The 19,708-nt window shown below is 55.5% G+C and overlaps 9 protein-coding genes across 9 annotated transcripts; 7 read left to right on the top strand and 2 right to left on the bottom strand.

Moving 5' to 3' along the window:
• Positions 1 to 16: 16 nt before the first annotated feature.
• On the bottom strand, positions 17 to 1,456 carry CDEST_10861 (uncharacterized protein; the record flags this gene model as incomplete). Its single annotated transcript, XM_062927017.1, has 3 exons — positions 17 to 618; positions 716 to 1,201; positions 1,321 to 1,456. 3 exons carry the CDS (start codon positions 1,454 to 1,456, stop codon positions 17 to 19), a joined length of 1,224 nt encoding a protein of 407 aa, XP_062783068.1.
• Positions 1,457 to 2,334: 878 nt separating this feature from the next.
• CDEST_10860 (Putative UDP-glucuronosyl/UDP-glucosyltransferase, Glycosyltransferase family 28) lies at positions 2,335 to 5,575 on the top strand (the record flags this gene model as incomplete). Its single annotated transcript, XM_062927016.1, has 6 exons — positions 2,335 to 2,560; positions 2,613 to 3,423; positions 3,522 to 3,679; positions 3,799 to 4,162; positions 4,269 to 4,619; positions 4,732 to 5,575. 6 exons carry the CDS (start codon positions 2,335 to 2,337, stop codon positions 5,573 to 5,575), a joined length of 2,754 nt encoding a protein of 917 aa, XP_062783067.1.
• A 708-nt stretch (positions 5,576 to 6,283) lies between these two features.
• Positions 6,284 to 7,310, top strand: CDEST_10859 (Putative RTA-like protein; the record flags this gene model as incomplete). The annotated part of the gene is made up of 2 exons (XM_062927015.1): positions 6,284 to 6,467; positions 6,571 to 7,310. The coding sequence occupies 2 exons, from the start codon at positions 6,284 to 6,286 to the stop codon at positions 7,308 to 7,310; spliced, it is 924 nt and encodes a 307-aa protein (XP_062783066.1).
• Positions 7,311 to 8,051: 741 nt separating this feature from the next.
• Positions 8,052 to 9,500, top strand: CDEST_10858 (Putative zn(2)Cys(6) fungal-type DNA-binding domain-containing protein; the record flags this gene model as incomplete). Its single annotated transcript, XM_062927014.1, has 2 exons — positions 8,052 to 8,156; positions 8,289 to 9,500. The coding sequence occupies 2 exons, from the start codon at positions 8,052 to 8,054 to the stop codon at positions 9,498 to 9,500; spliced, it is 1,317 nt and encodes a 438-aa protein (XP_062783065.1).
• A 289-nt stretch (positions 9,501 to 9,789) lies between these two features.
• CDEST_10857 (Putative RTA-like protein) lies at positions 9,790 to 10,856 on the bottom strand (the record flags this gene model as incomplete). Its single annotated transcript, XM_062927013.1, has 3 exons — positions 9,790 to 10,235; positions 10,315 to 10,563; positions 10,661 to 10,856. 3 exons carry the CDS (start codon positions 10,854 to 10,856, stop codon positions 9,790 to 9,792), a joined length of 891 nt encoding a protein of 296 aa, XP_062783064.1.
• A 1,052-nt stretch (positions 10,857 to 11,908) lies between these two features.
• CDEST_10856 (Putative glycoside hydrolase, family 3, glycoside hydrolase family 3 domain, immunoglobulin) lies at positions 11,909 to 14,561 on the top strand (the record flags this gene model as incomplete). Its single annotated transcript, XM_062927012.1, has 4 exons — positions 11,909 to 12,020; positions 12,081 to 12,269; positions 12,352 to 12,487; positions 12,572 to 14,561. 4 exons carry the CDS (start codon positions 11,909 to 11,911, stop codon positions 14,559 to 14,561), a joined length of 2,427 nt encoding a protein of 808 aa, XP_062783063.1.
• A 1,058-nt stretch (positions 14,562 to 15,619) lies between these two features.
• On the top strand, positions 15,620 to 16,627 carry CDEST_10855 (uncharacterized protein; the record flags this gene model as incomplete). Its single annotated transcript, XM_062927011.1, has 2 exons — positions 15,620 to 16,181; positions 16,245 to 16,627. 2 exons carry the CDS (start codon positions 15,620 to 15,622, stop codon positions 16,625 to 16,627), a joined length of 945 nt encoding a protein of 314 aa, XP_062783062.1.
• A 1,077-nt stretch (positions 16,628 to 17,704) lies between these two features.
• CDEST_10854 (Putative nucleoside phosphorylase domain-containing protein) lies at positions 17,705 to 19,217 on the top strand. The gene is made up of 2 exons (XM_062927010.1): positions 17,705 to 18,838; positions 18,946 to 19,217. Exons 1-2 carry the CDS (start codon positions 17,816 to 17,818, stop codon positions 19,033 to 19,035), a joined length of 1,113 nt encoding a protein of 370 aa, XP_062783061.1. The 5' UTR covers positions 17,705 to 17,815; the 3' UTR covers positions 19,036 to 19,217.
• On the top strand, positions 19,073 to 19,434 carry CDEST_10853 (uncharacterized protein; the record flags this gene model as incomplete). The annotated part of the gene is given in 2 exon segments (XM_062927009.1): positions 19,073 to 19,197; positions 19,209 to 19,434. 2 exon segments carry the CDS (start codon positions 19,073 to 19,075, stop codon positions 19,432 to 19,434), a joined length of 351 nt encoding a protein of 116 aa, XP_062783060.1.
• Positions 19,435 to 19,708: the final 274 nt, after the last annotated feature.

The following is a 19,708-nucleotide window of genomic DNA, read 5'->3' as shown; positions in this document are numbered from 1 at the left end:
TGACTGGGCCTCCCCTCTATTCATGCATTGGTACTACCCAGCCTATTTCCATCGCTGGACGATAAACCCAGATCTTGTGATCGTCGTCCAGCTGCTGGTATGCGTTGGATATGATCCGGATCGCCCAGCCCTGCATCCACCAACGGGTCTCACAGGTCTTGAGAACCACGGCGAAGTGGGCGAGCAAGACCAGCGCTTCCTGTTTCTGCAGGATCAGCAAGGGTATGAAATCGTCGAGGCACCGGTACACCCATATCAGCGCGTCCGCTTCCTCCCAGTGTTGCCGCCAGTGCATTGCGCCCCAGAGGGCCTCGATGGCTCTGTTGTACGCCATGAGGGTGTCCGGATCCATGCCCTGCGTGTTTATACGGGCCTGGAAGTCGTCGAGGGAGTTGCACGTCGGATGGAAGTCTGTCTCGGCCCGAGTAGAATCTTGCTCCTGCGTGATCAACCTACCGGAGCCGTGACTCAGCAGCGGCGCCAGGGCGCTGGCCGCAAGAGTGTCCCAGAGGATCTCCAATAGGCCCCTCATGCCTTGCAAGATGACCAAGAGGTCTTGGAAGCTGGCATCGCCGTCTGCTATCACACCTTGGGAGGATCTCTGAGGGGTTGCCAAGACTACACAGGACCCGGACAGGCTCTTGTTAGCGGGGTACGGTTGACGAGACACCAAAGGCTGGGAAAACATTAAAGAGGCGAGCTGCGCTGCACGAACCGATGATGATGTTCAGGGCGGAGAAGAGGAACAGCGGCACGCCGTTCTTCTCCGAGACGTTCTCGAGCAGCAACCTCACGGACTCTGAAGCCAGCCGGTGATTCTCGAGGGCGAGGGAGACGTAGAAGCCGCGTCTCTCGGGCCGCAGATGGGCCAAGTGAAGGGCCGGGATGCACAAGACAGCCCTCGTCAGGTACTCATACTGGAGGGCGAGGTTCGGCACCGTGATCTTCCAGAAGTCCCGGAGAGCCGACGACCAAGGGAAGGTCAGACTGGTGAAGTTGATGTACGTGTGCAGTAGCTCCAGCTGCATGAGATCCAGCCCGGGAGAGCCGGCGACCGGGGCACAAGGCGTAGCAGGCTCGAGCTTAGGAGACGGGTCTTGGAACTTGCAACGTTCTTCGTATGGCGGCGAGAGGGGCTTCCGGGGATGGGCGTACTCGCAGCAGATGTGCAGCCTCTCACACCTCGAACACGAGGGTTGGACTTCATCGCACTACAGGAACGTGAGTGTTTGGGCAACGGGGTCAGCCACCATGGATGTCCACGGACTGGCAACACACCGACGGTGTTCTCGGACGAGACCGGAGGAGGTATTTATTCACCTTGACCTTTCTGCTTTTGCATGTTTTGCAACCCGCCCTCGACTTCCGGTGGGGTATCCTCCTCCCGGCAGTCCTGGTCCGCTCCTTGGACTCCGGAACGCATGCCGGTGTTGACGGTGTCGAGTATTCCGAGCATCCCGAGTCTGGCGAAGGGACGGAGCCGTTTTTGCTACACATGGTGATCAAAAAGTCTTTCTTGCTCTTGATCGTAAGTACCAGCGGTTCTGGGTATTAGTCTGTATAAGGACGGTGAATCTTTACACGTCCATCCGTTAATTACTTGTATGTTCCCCCCCTCGTCGGGTTCCTCTTTAAACTTGGGGCCCGGCGGGTACTCCCAAGGCCGGACCCTCTGTTAATTTTCGCCCATTAAGGCTGAGACTGGTCCGGGATGGCGACCCCTGAGACGGCAGGCAGACTCTCACTAAGGGGATGGTGGGCGAACGCGTGGATTACCCAAAAAGGGGGAACGAGGTAGAGGAACGAGGTTGATGAGCGAGCAGTCGCGTACACTGTCTGTGTATGGACTAGCTTCGGGCCGACTCGTACAAGTTAAACGAAATACGAGCAGGCATCGTTTACACAGGACCGCTCTACTCAGCAGCGGAGGGAGACTGGCGTGGACGTAGTCAACCTCTTTCATTGCTCCATCATTTTGTCTTTTTATGGAAAAATCCTGTCCTTGTCACAGGGTGAGCCGGAAACTCTGCTCAAAATCGCAAAAAGATTTCTTGGCGACTCATTCCCCAAATTTCCCAACAAGAGCGGTCCCATTTGCACACCCGGTCGAGAGTCTGTCTATCTTGATCTATCCGTCGACTCGGCAGCATCTTGCACAGCCACCAGAAAAAAGGAGAATACGAGAAGAAGAAAGAGATAAGAGAGGAAGGAAAGTGAAAGAGGAGAGAGAAGTGAAGGAGGAAGAGGAAAAGCCTGGAAAGGGCCGGAAAAAGGCAGAGGGGTGACAACATCGAAAACCGAGAACCGTGAACGACCAACACCGCAGACGACAAAATGGCAGACAAACGAAAGACGATCCGATACGAGTTGCCCGCGGATGATGCAAGCTATCATCTAGCACCTCCGTCACCAAACACCATCCGAAGGGCAGCCAGCACCGGCGACATGACTGGCCAAACCCTCCAACATGAGCAGCTGAGCTTCGCTGGAGATGGCAACCCATCGCCGCCGCCGTCGCCGCCGCTCAGCGAACTATGGGGTGATGATGCAAAGATTCTAGGTAAGTTTGACAGATCTTCGTCCGAGATGACTCTCTTCGTGTCTATTCTCAGTCCATCTCTCCCTCCACCCCGTATCAAAGCAACTTACTCGGCCATGGTTGACCGAAGATGAGAACGGCGTGTTTATAGAGGAAGATGGCCGCGTCCAAGTCGACTGCAACTCCAAGCTGGCACGCGCCATCAGCGTCATGTACCGCATGAGCAAGGCAGAAAAGGGAGACAACCCGCCGCCCAGAACGCCGTCCCCTAGTCCCTCGTCGCCGCCACCGCCGTACGAACGAATCCACGGGGGATCTGCGCAGAAGGACCCGACCCGGCTGAACGTCGTGATCCAGGTCGTCGGCAGCCGCGGGGACGTCCAGCCCTTCGTCGCGCTGGGCGCCGAGCTCAAGCGACGCGGCCACCGCGTCCGGCTGGCGACCCACGACGTCTTTGACAGGTTCGTCCGGGATGCCGGCCTGGAGCACTACGGCGTCGGGGGCGACCCGGCCGCCCTGATGGCGTACATGGTCAAGAACCCGGGCCTGATCCCTAGCATGAAGAGCCTGAAGGCGGGCGAGATCCGGCAGAAGCGCGAGATGGTCGAGGAGATGCTGGGCGGGTTCTGGGACGCCTGCACCAGGCCGGACGCGGCGACGGGTCGGCCGTTCGTGGCGGACGCCATCATCTCGAACCCGCCCAGCTTCGCCCACGTCCACTGCGCCCAGGCGCTCGGCATCCCGGTGCATCTGATGTTTACGATGCCCTGGACAAGCACGGCGGCGTTCCCCCATCCGCTGGCGAACCTGCAGAATGTCGGAGGCGACCATGCCGTGGCCAACTACGTTTCCTACGGCGTTGTCGAGCACTTAACATGGCAGGGGTACGTCCTTGCTTGTCCCGCCCTCCCCCCCCCCGACTACTCGCCGTTGAACAAACTGGGAGCTGATTTATATGTCTCTCCTTTTCCGTGTTTTGCAGGCTGGGCGATGTAATAAACAAGTGGCGAGGCCGGCTCGACTTGGAGCCTGTAGCCATGTTCGACGGCCCCATGCTTGCGGAAGCGTTAAAGATCCCCTTCACCTATTGCTGGTCTCCGGCTCTCGTTCCTAAGCCGAAAGACTGGGGAACACACATAGGTAAGAGCCTCCATCAACTCCTCAGCTGTCGTTATGGTTCTAGTAGCCGTTATAGTTTTTGTACCATTTAAATGGCAACACCTGCTGACTCGAGGATCTCATTCCTCGCCCCCAAATAGACGTTTGCGGCTTCTTCTTCCGCGATGCGCCAGCATACTCCCCTCCGGAAGACCTAGCCCGGTTTCTCGCCGCAGGGCCGCCGCCGGTGTACATTGGGTTTGGAAGCATCGTGCTGGACGACCCGCAGCGCGTGGTCAAGACGATCCTCGGCGCCGTGGATGCCGCGGGGGTCCGGGCCATCATCTCCAAGGGCTGGTCGGACCTGGCCGGCTCCAGGAGCGATTCCGTCTACTGGATCGGCGACTGCCCGCACGAGTGGCTGTTCCAGCACGTCGCGGCAGTCGTGCATCACGGGGGCGCCGGCACGACGGCTTGCGGGCTAAGGAACGGCAAGCCGACTACCATCGTCCCCTTCTTCGGAGAGTGAGTGCATAGAAAGTCCCCGTGCTTCGTACCCCTGATGCATAGAAGACTTCCACGAGGCCCGATGTCAAGACGACGCTGACGACAGGGGGACAAACCCGAAAAGCCAGCCGTTCTGGGGCGACATGGTCGCCGACGCGGGCGCCGGCCCAAGGCCCATCCCTCACAAGCAGCTGACTCCGGAGAATCTCACGGCCGCCATTCAGTACTGCCTTTCAGACCGGGCCGTGGCCGCGGCACAGGGGATCGCCGCGCGGATGCAGTCCGAAGGGGGCGTCCAGGCCGCGGCGGACTCGTGGTGGAAACAGCTGCCGCTGAAGCGCATGCAGTGCGACCTGGTCCCGAGCCAGGCGGCCGCGTGGTCCTACACCAAGTCTAAGACTCCGATGAAGCTGTCAAAGGCGGCCGCCGAGGTCCTCTTGATTCATGAGGCAGTGCAGCAGAAGCATCTCTCCGTGTAAGTGTCCCACACATGCGAGTTATTCGGATTTCCTTGTCTCCCAACCCTATCTGTGGACGCCGGGGATGATCTCGTCTGCGTGGCTGACGCAACCTGCAATCTCCCACAGATACGAGAGCAAACCCATCACGATGGACGTCACCCGCTGGGACCCCATCACTGGAGGCGCGTCCGCCGTCCTGGCTACGGCCACAGACATGACAGGGTCTATCACGGGCATGGTGACGGAGCCGATAAAAGAGTACAAGGACGAGAAGCGTCGTCGGACGAGGGAGGAGCTCCTGAGAAGACAGCAACTCGACGGCGGCGGGGGGAGCGCGGATGGCAGTTCCCGAGACAGTGTCTCCTCAGCCGGCCGAGCGGACGGCGGTAGCGATCCGAGCGAAAAGCAGAAACGGCCGTCGATGGCGGGCAAGGTGGCCGGCGCGTCGGCCAAGAGCATCGGGCTCGTGGGACCGACCGCCGCCAAGGGCATGCTGGTCGACTTTCCGCTCGCCCTCACCGAGGGCCTGAGGGCGGTGCCGAAGCACTTGGGCACCGCCGTCCGCGACCACGGCACCGTCACGGACGCCAGGAGCGGCGCCGTCGTGGCGGGCAAGACGTTCGCGTGGGGCTTCGTCGACGGCCTCAGCGACCTCGTCATGGAGCCGGTCCGGGGCGCCGGGAACGGCGGGGGCGCCCTCGGGGCCTTCAAGGGGGTCGGCAAGGGCGCCGCGAGCCTGGTGGCCAAGAGCGGCGCCGGCATGTTCGGCCTGTTTGCCTACCCGAGCGCCGGCATCGCCAAGAGTCTGAGGTCGGCCGTCTACAGCGGGACGAGGAAGGCCATAGCCAAGGAGAGACACCGTGAGGGACAGTGGCTTGTCAGCGGTGATGATGCGGTGCCGCCGGCCTTGGACTTGGACGCCGGGGAGATACTCGCCTCGTTCCACAGGCTCCGTGGCTCGGAGCGATAGATGGAGACATTAGTTGGAACACCCACTGTAGACATATTGTCGGACTCAGCAATGATATTGATCCGTCATAAACATTAACCAACTACCCCGATGACTGGCGACTGACGGGCGGTGTGTGTGGCGTCTGTTCGTTTCCCTCGCTTACCGAGGAAGATCGACACTTGCTAGTCTCGTTCCTCGTTTATCGTCGATCGTTACTCTGTTCTACTAGTCGCTTCCACACACCCCCTGGTAACTCGTTCCGTCTGGATGTGGAGGTGTGTGCATTAGTGTATGTATGTATGGTCCCGCCCAAATACAACCCTCGTTCAGTCTCTCGCTCATGAACGAGTACGCACAGCCACCAAGAGGGATGATGGGGATCTCTACCATCGTACACAAATAAACCAAGGCCTAAGCCAGGCGCAGCTAACAACAGTCTTGGGAGGGAACAACTTGTGGGAAGTGGTGTTTTGTCCTCTCTTCCTTTTAAACTGCCAGACCCAAAACGAACATAACTACAATCCTTCGGCTCGTCGACTCTGCTGCACTTACTCTGCTCTCTGGACTAGAACAAACCCTCTCTCAACTGTCCACGCCTCGATCAACAACAACAACAACAACAACAACAACAACAACAACAACAGCAGCAGCAGCAGCAGCAGCAGCAGCAACAGCCCCGACAGAACCGCCAGCTGCAACCGAGACAAACCCACATACGCACCCAGCATGGCGTCCTCGACGACCGAGGCCCCGGCCGAGTTCTTCGACTTCAAACTCTACCGGTACACGCCCTCGCTGGCGGCGGCCATTGTCAGCGTAATTGTGTTTGCCGTCCTGACGGCGCTGCACACGTGGCGGATGTTGAAGGCGAGGGCCTATTATTTCATGGCCTTTACCATCGGCGGTGTCTGTAAGTTCAATCCGTAAGGGGGAAGGCATCTCCCCGAAAAATCATGCAATACTTGTTTCTCTGTGTGAGGTCAAGCTGACGGGGGTATTCCACGATTTTTCAGTCCAGACGGCCGGGTACGGAGGACGGATCTGGAGCCATTACGACCCTCTCTCCATCGGCGGCTTCGTCATCCAGGCCATCCTCATCCTCGTCGCCCCGGCGCTGTACGCCGCCTCCATATACATGATCCTGGGCCGCCTCATCCGGACGGTCAAGGGCGAGCACCTGTCGCTGATCCCCGTCAACTGGGTGACCCGCGTCTTCGTCACGGGGGACGTGATCGCCTTCAGCCTCCAGGCCGGCGGCGGCGGCATCCAGGCGGCGGGTACGATGGCCATGTACGAGACCGGGGAGAAGATCATCATCGCCGGCCTGTTCGTGCAGATCGTCGTCTTCGGCTTCTTCGTCGTCACCTCCATCATGTTCCAGTCCCGGCTCACCAGGAACCCCACGCGCGTCGCCCGCAGCGGCAGCGTCCCGTGGAAGCGGTACCTCGTAGTGCTCTACGTCGTGAGCGCCATCATCCTCGTCCGGAGCATCTTCCGCGTGGTCGAGTACCTGCAGGGGAACAAGGGGTATCTCATCTCCCACGAGATCTTCCTCTACGTCTTCGACACCATCCTCATGGCCATCACCATGGCCATCTTTGCCATCTGGTACGTGGAGCACCTGGAGGACCCGAAGCGCGGCAAGTTTGTGGAGGACCTGGAAACGTCTGGCTCGGGTAACAGTTGTGAGATGGACGACAGTGTTCAGCATGGACGACAGGTCCGTGAGCAGCATGACCAGCATTGGAAGTGAAACATTACTGGCAAAGGGCAGGTTGGTTGTGAAGATGCAGATACGTGTTTCTGGTGTAAAACGTCTTGGTGCAAATGACAGGGGTAGCGGCCTCTTCCTTACTTCTCATTTTTCTGTTGTTTTGTCACTCTTCTTTTGCTTTTACTCCCTTTTCTCTCTTTTCTTTACTTTCCGACAGCATGTTTGGAGTCTATTTGATGTGCTGTCGACGACATCAGCCGCCAAGATGGCTACGAGCTGATTACGATATCAAAAAGTCGAGATACTTAGAATTTGGCTAGAACAGTAATCAAATTTGCATAGAAAAAGAGTAACAGATGCACACTACTTTCCTCTGCACTACCGTTGAGAACAGTTCCAAGTACTACACGTGACAGACCTGACGGTGTATTAAATGTGGACTACGGGTCGACTCGGACCCGTTACACACGATGATACGAGGTCCTCGGCTTGATCTCGTATCCTCGCATCGACCAACCCATGATTCAGGGTCGGTCTACGTACTCTAGAGGTCGATCCATGAACGACGCCACTGGCTCGTTTAGCTCTTTGTTTGCATCGTGGATGTACTAGTCCCCCCCCTGCGTGTCTTACACTTCCCTCCACTTCTCGGAATCTTTACCATTGCACCCTCGCTCGTTACCTTTGTTCATCTTGTCCCCCAGTGCAACCTCGTTCTCACCTAAACGATTCTTCGTTCTCTATGCGCCATCTTCTCCCCAAGAACGAACCCTCGGCACCATGACTTTGAACGAAGTCCCAATGGAAACACCTCCAGTGAAAAGACGCAAACCACACAAGAAGTCAAGGACAGGGTGCCTTGACTGCCGGAAGCGCCGAGTCAAGGTTCGTCCGTGTTCACATTCTGTCCTTTTTGTGTTCTTTTCGTCTTCTTTGCATGGCTTGATGGCTCCCTGCAAACAATGTCACGGTACGTAGAGCAACCCAACGACTGACTCTGCCCCCACCCCTTCGTAGTGCAGCGAGGAGCGCCCGAGCTGTCGATCCTGTGTCCGACGCGAAGTCTTCTGCGAATACCCTGAGGAGGCCCAGCCAACCGGCAACCTGACGCCCCAGTCGTCCGACCTCCACGATGACGCATCGCCGGCTCGCCTGTCCCCCCGGGTTTACGACACTGGAGGAGACCACAACCGGACGCAACACCCGTCGACCCCGGCGCCCACCCCCGTCGGCGCGGCCTCAAGCGTATCCCGGAGGCCCGGAGCCTCCACGGACACGTTCGGCATAAGGGACCTGGCACTGCTGCACCACTGGACCGTCTCTACCAGCGTCAGCATCTTCAAGGCCCCCGACCTGGACTCGCTGTGGCAGGTCTTGATTCCGCAGATCGCCTTTGAGCACCCCTTCGTCACGCACGCCATCCTGAGCCTGGCCGCCCTACACATGGCCTACCTCGACGACAGGCCCCAGAACAGCTCCTACGTCGAGGAGGCCACCCAGCACCACGCCGTCTCTCTTGCCGGGTTCCACTCCGTGCTCGAAAACTGCACCGTCGACCAGTACGAGGGTCTGTTCCTCTGGTCCATTCTCAACATCATCTACGTCTTTTCCATCTCGAAACAGCTTGCCGACAATGTGGAGCGGAACTCGCCGCGCCTCCGCAAGGACCGCCTTCTGGGCGTCGAATGGATCCCGATGATGCGCGGCATAGACGCGGTGCTGGCGCCGTACTACGACTTCCTCCGCGGCGGCCGCATGCAGCCCCTCTTGTCACTGGGGAACTGGACCGAGCTGGAGCCCGGAGACAGCATCCTGGATCCGATGGACCGGGAGCTCCGGCGACTGCAAGACATCTGGAAGGACAGCGGCGACGCCGATGTCTACAACCACGCCCTGACGGTCATGAGAAAGGCCCGCATGTATTGCTTGCAGTTCGAGACGATGGAGGCCCATATGCTTGCGGACTTTGGGTGGAACAGGGCCCTGGCTGGCCCGCTGAGCTTCGTTCACTTCGGCCCCCAGCAGTACTTTACGCTGTTGCATCAGCGCCAACCCCCGGCACTTGTCCTCTTTACCTACCTGGGTGCCCTTTTGCACTCTCTGAATCATGTATGGTTCTTTGAAGGTTGGGGCAAGGACATTGTCGAGGCCATAGACGACTTGCTCGGGGACTACTGGAGGCCGTGGATTCGCTGGCCGCTTCGACACGCGGGGTTGAGCTCCGACTGAGCGTTCTCAGTGGGTTATCCGCTCCGACGAGCGGTTGCCTTTGAACACTTTTGCATAAGAATGGCGTTGGATTATCGTGGCGTCTACTTTCTGATTTGATCTTCTGTATGAGTAAACACGGATCCTGTGCCCGCCTACCCGACCCCCTTTCTTTTTCTATGAACCAGAGGTTCGATGACACAACTCCAAATTCTTCATGCGCCCTAACCTAAGGCTCCCATTACAATCCAATCCATGCGCTTCTGCATCATCGCAAAACATTCCAAGTTGTTTCTACCCTGAGGGCCCATCACAACCTCTCCATGTTGTATCGCGGCAGCGCACCCATCTTCCATTCCTCATTGTACCCGCCGCCCGACAGGACGGCCGCGATCTCGGCGGGGTGGACTTGGTTGAACAGAACCATGACGAGAACCATAAGGGTGGCATCGAAGAAGTAGAGATACGCCTCGTGGCTCAGCAGGTACCCGTCGAAACCCTGGAGGTACTCGACGGCACGGAACACGGATCGGACCATGATGAGCACACTCCCCAGGTACAGAGCTCTCATGTGTCTCCTCCAGGGAATGCTGCTGTTGGCGCGGCCGGTGGGCGCTCTGTTGATGGAGCGATGGAAGGCCACGGTGACGACGATGAAAAACCCAAAGAAGATGAGTTGGACGAATAGACCGGCAATGATGATCTTGGCGCCCGTTTGCAAGGCTTCGAGGCTTCCCGAGGCTTGGTAGCCGCCCCCTGGTTGTGTACAATATATCATGTGAGCATTTCTCCCTCTGAACCCAAGGACACAAAAAATATGAGGCGCGCTACTTACCGCCACCCTGAAGTATGAACGAAAGAATGTCCCCTGTTACAAAGACCTTCGTCATCCATGCCTTTGGAATCATGACATGGCCCTCCCCGTCAATGACAGAAATAATCCGGCCCAGCTCTATGTAGATCGAGGCGGCGTACAGGGCGGGGGCCACGAGTAAGAGGATTGCTTGAATAATGTAGGGCCCTAGGGTCCAGTCGGGGCTCTCGCTTCCCGACTTGGCGCGAGCGGCATACCCAATGGCTTCCACTGACCACGCAGTTCTCCATCAGCAAGGTTTATCGTCGCACACGACACGTGATCCCTGGTGTATGTTTGACGGGGCTCTAGCCTTGGACAAACTTACAAAGACCTCCTATGGCCAGGGGGACGAAGAACCAACAGCGGGACTTGACCAGCTGCCAGCAGTGAAGGAGAGTTGTTGCGAGAAAGAGCAAGACGAAGATGACGGCGGCGGCGATGGAGGGATCGTAGTGGTAAAGTTTGAACGGGTTCGCTTCGGCCGCACCGGCTTCCGAGGCGTTTTGACGGATTGAAAGCATAGCGAGTGATTGCCGATGTAAAGAACGTGGCTGGGCGTGTCCGAAGGAGAGGCTTTCGTCTTAAGAAGTAGACTGGGTAACTAAAGAGAGCGAGAGAGAGAGCGAAAGAGAGAGACAGAGAGAGAGAGAGAGAGAGACAACAAATGACAGCCAACGAAAGAAACTAGAAAATAGGAAATCAGATGCAAAAGACTGATGATTTTGATTCAAGCCCTCTTTCTCATCTCTCCTGGTCAACAACCCGAGACGTACGGCAACTCTTTTGAATGGATTGCCTGCCGGCCTACACGGATGCATGAACAGGGGGGAAACGGATGTCAGACACGCTCTCAAGACAACGTCTCGCAAGCCTCAATGGGCCACTATGCCAATGTAGGAAACCAAAACCATCAAACGAGAGAAAAAAACAGTCTCGAAGCCGGATGCCAAGCAGGACTCGGCGTGGCTATGTTGTTTCCGCGGGGCCCCTTAGCCTCGCGCGACCGTTCCGCCCTTCACTTCTCTGTCTGTTGCGTAGTGCCCACCTCGTTCAGCGATCCCCGCTCATCGTTTAGGATCTCGTTTAGCCATGCGTGGCGCGTACGAGGCGTTTCTTTCGCTCTCAACCGGCCAGGAGGTGAGAACATTCAGATACGAGCATCCAGGTCAACAGAGGCGGTGCAAAGCTTTTGCTGCGGCGTCTTCAATTTTAGTAGAGCAGACAGTGGGCCTGACGGTATTCTCCGCCTCAACTGGCAGCTTGGTCATCTCCGACTCGACAGGCACACACAACCTTTGGTGGAAGCTCAGTAGACTTTGCAACATCACGACTGTCGACACAGTAAGCTGGGCAAAAATGATTAGAAAACAGATAATTACATCTTCTCGTTAGGCTTGAGGAGTCCCGCTCCGAGGTGGGTATGTCCCAGTCAAACATGATCTCTTGAGGGTTGGGACATGGGATCGTTCAAAACGTACATATCAGGTGGCATGGCACGAAAAGACTTTCGCAGGCATCAAACTCTCATGACATTGCTCGCCCAAACCTGAAGAATCAAAAATTTGATTCAGAAATGCTTCTTTCCTTGATCACCACCGCAGCCTTGGTCGGAGCTGCAGCTCCGTCACCCCCCGTGTACGCGAATCGCTCCGATCACTTCATCGTGGTCCCCACGTACCCGACACGTAGGTTGCAGAGACATCCGTGGCCTCGATTGTCCCCCTTTGTCTAACAAGCTCCATCAGCCGAGAGCACCGGCGAAGGATGGAAGGCTGCCTTCGACAAGGCCCAAGAGGCCGTCTCGCGGTTGAACCTGACGCAGAAGGTCAGCCTGACGACTGGCTTCACCTACGGCCTCTCGTGCAACGGCAACATTGCTCCGATTCCCGAGATCGACTTCCCCGGACTCTGCCTCGCAGATGGTCCGGTCTCTGGTAGTTTTCCCAGTCTTCTTATCCCCCTCCCCCCTTCGGCCTTTGTGCAGTGCAAACAGCTCATGTGCCATCTGAACGATAGTTAGGATCGCAGATCTCACTACGGTCTTTCCAGCGGGTTTGACGGCCGCAGCAACGTGGGACAGGCAACTGATATACGAGAGAGGGCGCGGCCTCGGTGCGGAATTCCGCGGCAAGGGCGCCAGCGTTCATCTTGGGTGAGTAAAAGTCCTACAATGATGCGACCTCACTCACCCTCCGCTTTTCATGGACAAGCTGGCTGACAAGACCCTAATAACCAGACCGGCAGCCGGTGCGCTGGGCCGTCACCCGCTTGGAGGCCGCAACTGGGAGAGCTTCTCTCCTGATCCATACCTCAGTGGAGTTGCTATGGAACATTCCATCCGGGGTATCCAGGATATGGGCGTGCAAGCTACCGCCAAGCACTTCATCGGCAACGAACAGGAGACGCAACGATCCAACAGCTTCGCCGAGGACGGCACTGAGATCCAAGCCATCTCTGCCAATATCGATGACCGCACCATGCATGAGCTCTACCTCTGGCCCTTCGCCAACGCCGTTCGCTCCGGCGTTGTCTCTGTCATGTGCGGATACAACCGGGTCAACCAGACGTATGCCTGCGAGAACTCCAAGCTGCTGAACGGGTTGCTCAAGGGAGAGCTGGGCTTTCAGGGCTACGTCGTCAGCGACTGGTACGCCACCCACTCGGGCGTCAACTCCGTCGAAGCCGGCATGGATATGACGATGCCGGGGCCTATGAACACCGCTGCCGCGACTCTCCCGGGCATGCCCTCCTATCTCGGCGGCAACCTGACCCAGGCCGTACTCAACGGCACCGTCCCCGAAAGCAAGGTCGACGACATGGCACGCCGCATCCTCTCTGCTTACTTCTTCCTCCACCAGGATGACGACTTCCCCTCCATCGATCCGTCGACGGGCTTCGTCTTTGCCGCGACATACGCCTACCCCGACGAGTACCTGACCCTCTCGGGCTACGACCCGAGCAACCCTCCGCCGGCCCGCGACGTCCGCGGGAACCATTCCGAAATCGTACGCAAGGTCGCCGCGGCCGGCACCGTCCTCCTGAAGAACACAAACGGCACCCTCCCGCTCAAGGAGCCCAAGAACGTCGCCGTGTTCGGCAACGGCGCCGCGGACGTCAGCGAGGGTCTGACGTACACGGGGGACGAGAGCGGTCCCTGGGGCGCCAACATCGGCGCCCTCAACGTTGGCGGCGGCTCCGGCGCCGGACGGCACACCCGCCTCATCTCCCCGCTCTTCGCCATCCGCAACCGCGTGGAGGAGGGCACCCCGGGTGGCCGAGTCCAGTACCTTACCGACAACGCCAAGATCGTCGAGGGCGACTTCACGTCCATATACCCCCCGCCGGACGTGTGCCTTGTGTTCCTCAAGACCTGGTCACGCGAGGGAACGGATCGTCTCTCATTCGAGAACGACTGGGATTCGACGGCCGTGGTGAACAACGTCGCCAAGAAGTGCCCCAACACCGTCGTCGTCACCCACTCCGGAGGCATCAACACCATGCCCTGGGCCGACAACCCCAACGTGACGGCAATTCTCGCCGCGCACTATCCCGGCCAGGAAAACGGACATTCTATTGTGGACGTCTTGTACGGGGATGTCAACCCGTCTGGTCGTCTCCCATACACCATCCCTAAGCGGCCTGCGGATTACGACTTCCCCATTGTCAACATTACCGGAACTCTCGCGCAGAACCCTGATGCCTGGCAGGCTGACTTCAATGAGGGGCTTATGATCGACTACCGTCATTTCGATGCCAAAAATATTACGCCGCAGTATGAATTCGGCTTCGGGCTCGGCTACACCACATTCGCGCTCGCCGGTGACGCCACTTTTGCCCCGAAGAGCGAAAATGTTCCTGCCTACCCTCCCCCGGCTGCGAGAGCTTATCCTGGAGGTAACCCAGCTCTCTGGGACACCATCGGCTCCGTCTCGGCAACGGTAGAGAATACCGGCAGCGTCGATGGTGAGCAGGTTGTGCAGCTGTATGTGTCGCTCCCCAGGCGGGGCGTCCCCAGCAACACCCCTGTCCAAGTCCTGCGCGGATTCGAGAAGGTCGCCCTGGCACCGGGAGCATCCAAGCTGGTCGAGTTCCCCGTCCTGCGCCGTGACGTGAGTTTCTGGAACACCACAGCGCAGGAGTGGGAACTTCCAGTGGGCGAGATTGAGTTCCGTGTTGGCTTCAGCTCCCGAGACATAAAGTCAAAGACATTTGGTACTTTTTTTTAGTTTCGACAGCTCTTCCCATTGGAGATCAGGCCATCTGCATATCGACTGTGAGATAACCAATTTGTTGTCATAGTCGCGGGAGGGGGGGGTAAAGACCACGTGGGTTGTCTCATAATTTCCGAAGCAGCCGGCGGAAAACCGGACCCATAGTTGTTATGCAGCAATTGCGGTTTACATAGGGATAGGCATCACTACACAGTCTGAGTCCATGCTATGGGGTCCAAAAAGCTTTATCCCTGGCTGCCCGGCTTAAGTGCTTAGTGACCCAATGTGCATCGAAACCACTTTGGGTGAAAAATTGAAGCGACGTAATTAGCGGCATAGAATGGGTCGGTCAACTAGGCTCAGATCAATATATCAATGTAAAGCACTACTTGGTGTAAATCTATTCCTAAGTAAAACAAAGTGAATTCGCGAGAACAGATCAACATTGTGAGGCTCTTTGCTTGTTTCTGTGTTTGTTTACTGTTTTTTGAGAAGTCTAGCAACTGCTGTATCTGGAAACTCTCTCGACCTACTCGGCCTGTTGCAGTGAACTCCTTGAGTCCCTTTTTACCATATCCCATTCATGCAACGATCGACGAGCTGCTGACTAGCTTCTCTGACCAAACTTGACTAAAAGTATCACGGGGCAGTAACTAGCAGTCGTTGAAGAAGTGGGGTTCATAGCATATTGCGAGCAGCTGAGTGGAATCCCAAGCAAACCAGCTGTTAGGCGAAGCTGATCACATCAGCTCTGGGCCCGCACCCTGTGGATTAGGCGGGTTAATCGGCTCATTAGCCCTTGTTGATACTACATCGGTTGGACCGACATATCGCTGCTGATATACAGATATAGTTCGCCTGCAATAAGACATGATGTTTTGTCCACGAGTCAGGGACGTGAGAGTCTACGACAAACGTGCCTGTGGGCTCATATGTCGTTTGTCGACATGTTTCTAATGGGCCTTCACTGAATCCTATATAACCCATTTGAAGGGGACGCATTATTGGTGTGTGTCTACCAGCTCTAGACCTTCAAACATTGTGTTCATAGATCCCACAGACTCTCTTTCACCATGCCGACAGTTTCCCACACTTTGGGCCCAAGGTCACTACCAAAAATCAGTACAATAGAAAATGGACCAATCTCATCTCTCCAACCGTACGGAACGCTGCTCTTCGCCTCTAGTATTATTGCCATGGTGATACTAGCCAACGTTCTCGAGCGATGGCTGCTCCGAGCCATCTACGGAAAGATTTATACAGACCTCCAGTTGCCCGGGAACGAAAAACGCCGTCGTTCTTTCACGTACTACCATGTCGGCGCGATTAACACCTTTGTCGTTCTCTGTGTCGGGTTCTACCCGGCCATGAAATTCATTGCTGGATCAGCAGTACTATCGACGGACATGGCGAAAGGCAGTCAAGTTCAAGTTGGCGACCTTCTTTTCATCATAGCCCAGATGTACCCCGCATACTACACTTTCGAGCTCTGCTACCGCACCCAATTCGCAAGCCCTCTTGGCATCGCCCACCACACCGGACTCATAGCCATCATGCAAACGTCGCTGTTGCTGTTTAGTGACTGGGAAAAGCACCCAGAAGCTACCATCGAGTTTTACATGTGCATGATATGGGGTATGTTTTCAATACAGTTTATCAATGTTCAGTCCTGATTTCCTTATACTCACTTTGATGTAGGTGCCTTTGATGCTGTTGTGGAATTTCCCATCTATATCTCCATGATTATCTGGCGTGTCAAGCGTAACAACCACAAACTCCTGGCCTATCTGACAGCCGGTCTCTGTGTCTGGGTAATTGTCGGCGCGTCTACTGAGGTCGCTGTTACAATATATCTCCTCCACAAGTCGTGGCAAAGATGGGGAACTGTTTGGAAGTTCGTTACTCCTTTCGTCTTCTCACTATGGATCGCTACGCAGCTTTATGGTGCCTCGAGACTGTTCGTTATGTCGCAGTCAGAACGGCGCAAGTGTAACATGGGAACGCTGCGAGAGACTGAGTCTGTCGTCGAGATTATTGGAAGAATAAAATCCAAAGAGGACACTGCTAGTATGAGTTCGTAAAGGGGGTTCCTCAGGGAGGACCGATTTCTCATGACGGGGCCCGGCAAACTCAGTAGACGAGAAGCTATCAGGAAGACTTATAGAAGAAGATGGACTAAGGCGCACTTGAAAACGGGCTTGTGTAGCTCTTCAATAATTAACTTGTGTTGATAATTTTCTAGTAATCTCAACAGCCTTTCCTTGCAAAGACCACCTAGTATACTATTGAGTGTAATTGTCGTTGATTAGCGTGTCCTCTTAAGACGTAACCTTTCAGCACGATCCCCAGCATGACGATTATTTTGCTTATCATCTTCATTCGTTGACAATGGGGAGGTGATACGTAAGTGGGCGCACTTTCATACATGTTCCTGTCATTAAGACAAGTTTCGCCCGTTTTGGTGTGCCACTCAAATTTGAGTAGATTTATGGGTGTTAAAAATTGTCTCATTGTGGACAAGTAAAATCCCTTTGAATTCTCTCGCTTTTACTTCTCTGGGCCAGTGCCGGTGGCAACTACTTCAGCAGATATGTGCCGTTCACTCTGAATATCGACATTCATAGAATGAGAAGCTTCCAGCATCACAACATTAGGCTGACGTGAAGTGCTGAGAACAATGATTAAGCTGGGACTTAGAATGAGACTGAATCGTGGTCTTTCCTGCGCTAGTATAGCTTGACAGCTTTAATTGTTGGCCACCAGTCTCTAAAACCGACCTTACCATGCAAGAGGCCGGCTCCTGTCCCTATCTGAGGTCTGGATCCGAAGCCTTACTTGAACGCTACAGCGAATGGAACTGTCAGAGTGCTTCATTGCTTAACTCTCTAAGCAAGGAACCGGATAGGGCCGGCTATTCCGAGAATGCACATGTACGCCCCCTGTCACACAGCAAGGCAGACTACTCGTCTGCATCTCAAGTCTCCACCGGTTGGCAACAACTTGTCCACTTTCGGCATGCATAATTGCGGCGTTCAATACCATTCTCGTTATTATTGGGTTGCGGGACTTTAGCGCCCTAATGTCTGTTTCAGCCAAGCTGCCCACCCCTCTTTCAGAATGGTAGTCTAATGTCTGGTTGCTTCTTGGCTTTGAGCTCTCTATCCTTCTCTCTCTTCTTCATTCCATGTGAGTAGTAAGATGCTTTAGAAGGCATCTGTGTACGGATTACTATCTTTAAGCTCCTTCGACGTTGTATCCTCCTGGCCACCATGGTGACAAGCATGGCTCTCAACGATCCCGAGGCCTACACCATTGGCTGGATCGCTACGCTGCCCACCGAACGGGCCGCTGCAGTCGCCATGCTGGACGAGAAACACGCTGACCCAAAGGGCTTTATGAGGCATCCGAAAGACACCAACGTCTATACCTGGGGCCGTATGGGTGAGCACAACATTGTGATCGCCTCTCTTGCCGCTGGCATTTATGGAATCACCTCGGCCGCTATCACAGCCTCGAGCCTGTCTTCGTCACTCCCGTCCATCAAAATCGGTCTCCTGGTAGGAACCGGTGGGGGAATCGCTCGGCCGGGCGGGAACCGTGACATCCGACTCGGTGACGTGGCTGTTAGCCAGCCTGACGGAACCATGGGCGGCGTCTGCCAGTACGACTTTATCAAGGCGAGGCCCGGCAACCGTCGTGAGCGAAAGGGCTTTTTGGGAATGCCTCCAACCGTCTTTCTTAAAGCCCTGGCAAGCATTCAAGCAGACCACGAGATCGAAGACTCGAAGGTTCCCCGATTTCTGGAAGGCATGCTGAAGAACAATCCCAAGATGGCAGAGAACTCAAAGTATAATCCTGGCTATGTGCACCAGGGATTCGACAGCGACCGACTTTTTGATGCATCGTACGAGCATGTCCCTGGGCAAGATTGCCAAAACTGTGAAGCAGCAAAAGAGATCGAACGTGAACCACGAGACACGGCGGATCCCGAGATCCATTACGGCATTATTGCGTCTGGCAACACACTTGTCAAGGATGCCGCCGTCCGCGAGCAAATAATCGCTGACGTGGGAGAGGAATGCATATGCCTCGAGATGGAAGCTGCGGGCCTGATGAATCACTTTCCATGTCTCGTCATACGCGGCATTTGCAATTACGCCGACTCTCACAAAAATGATCGTTGGCAGCGCTACGCTTCAGCCACCGCCGCTGCCTTTGCGAAGGAGTTTCTTGCATATGTGCCGGCTGCAGAAGTCCGAGATCCAAGAGAGCGTTTGAAATTCTTGAGTCTGGTTAGTCTCTTCTATGGGTTCTGATTCTTGTCACAAAGCCCGGGAAACTCGAACGGGGTATGCTCATCCTCAAAATTGTAAGCTAACTGTTGATGCTTGAGTAAAAGCTCACGGTCACGCAACAAGCCACACTTGAAGTGGAAGAAGAGGTAGATTTAATGGTTTCCAGCAATCAGCGAGAGAAGATCCACTACTAGCCTCTGCCTCCTCCCGATCCAACTACCAACGCCAACCATGCGAGAAAGCTTTGTCGTGAGTGAACGGGTGACTGGCTTCGAGAAATCACAGAGTCTAAGAACTGGGTTGCTGGAACATATCGACAATCGTCGCCAGATTGCCTTGCTGGTTGCGGCCAAACGGTCCTCGGCAGTACGACATTGGGTCACGTCATGGGGGAAGACAGCCAGGTTGTCCTAAGTTTCTTTTTCAGCTTCAGCAAGGAGAGTAAGCATAGTTTGGATGACATCTTGCGATCAAATGACTCAAAGTTGTACCATGGGGGCGACACATCTCGACAATGCTTTCCGAACACACCACGACGGAGAGGAAGCCGACAACAAAAGCTCTTCTTGAAGCTGCACACAAAATCTTGGTAAAAAAAAATAAAAAGAAATAAAAAAAAGAGTTGTGATTATGAACACCTGGGATGAATCAACGGCACGGAATAAAAATTGGTCATGAATCAAAGACATGTCTTCCACATCAGAGCTGGCATCGAACATTGTGTTGGGTTTCCGAGAGATTTTAAGTTAGTGTACTCTTCTCCCAACTCTGACACGATATGTGGCTTCATCGTCATCGATTTCTTGAGATTCAATATGTCAAGGTCCATTGCCAGGTCAGTATTGGGGGATATTGCGGGGCTGTCAC

Source organism: Colletotrichum destructivum, chromosome 7, assembly GCF_034447905.1.
Source record: "Colletotrichum destructivum chromosome 7, complete sequence".
NCBI lineage: Eukaryota > Fungi > Ascomycota > Sordariomycetes > Glomerellales > Glomerellaceae > Colletotrichum > Colletotrichum destructivum.
This window is presented reverse-complemented; position numbering and strand designations above follow the sequence as displayed.

Excerpts from the sequence above, each read along its gene's own strand:
- CDEST_10854 (XM_062927010.1), top strand. The coding sequence starts at position 17,816 with ATGGTGACAAGCATGGCTCTCAACGATCCCGAGGCCTACACCATTGGC. Across the intron at positions 18,839-18,945 it reads GTTTGAAATTCTTGAGTCTG|CTCACGGTCACGCAACAAGC; the intron begins GTTAGTCTCTTC and ends CTTGAGTAAAAG.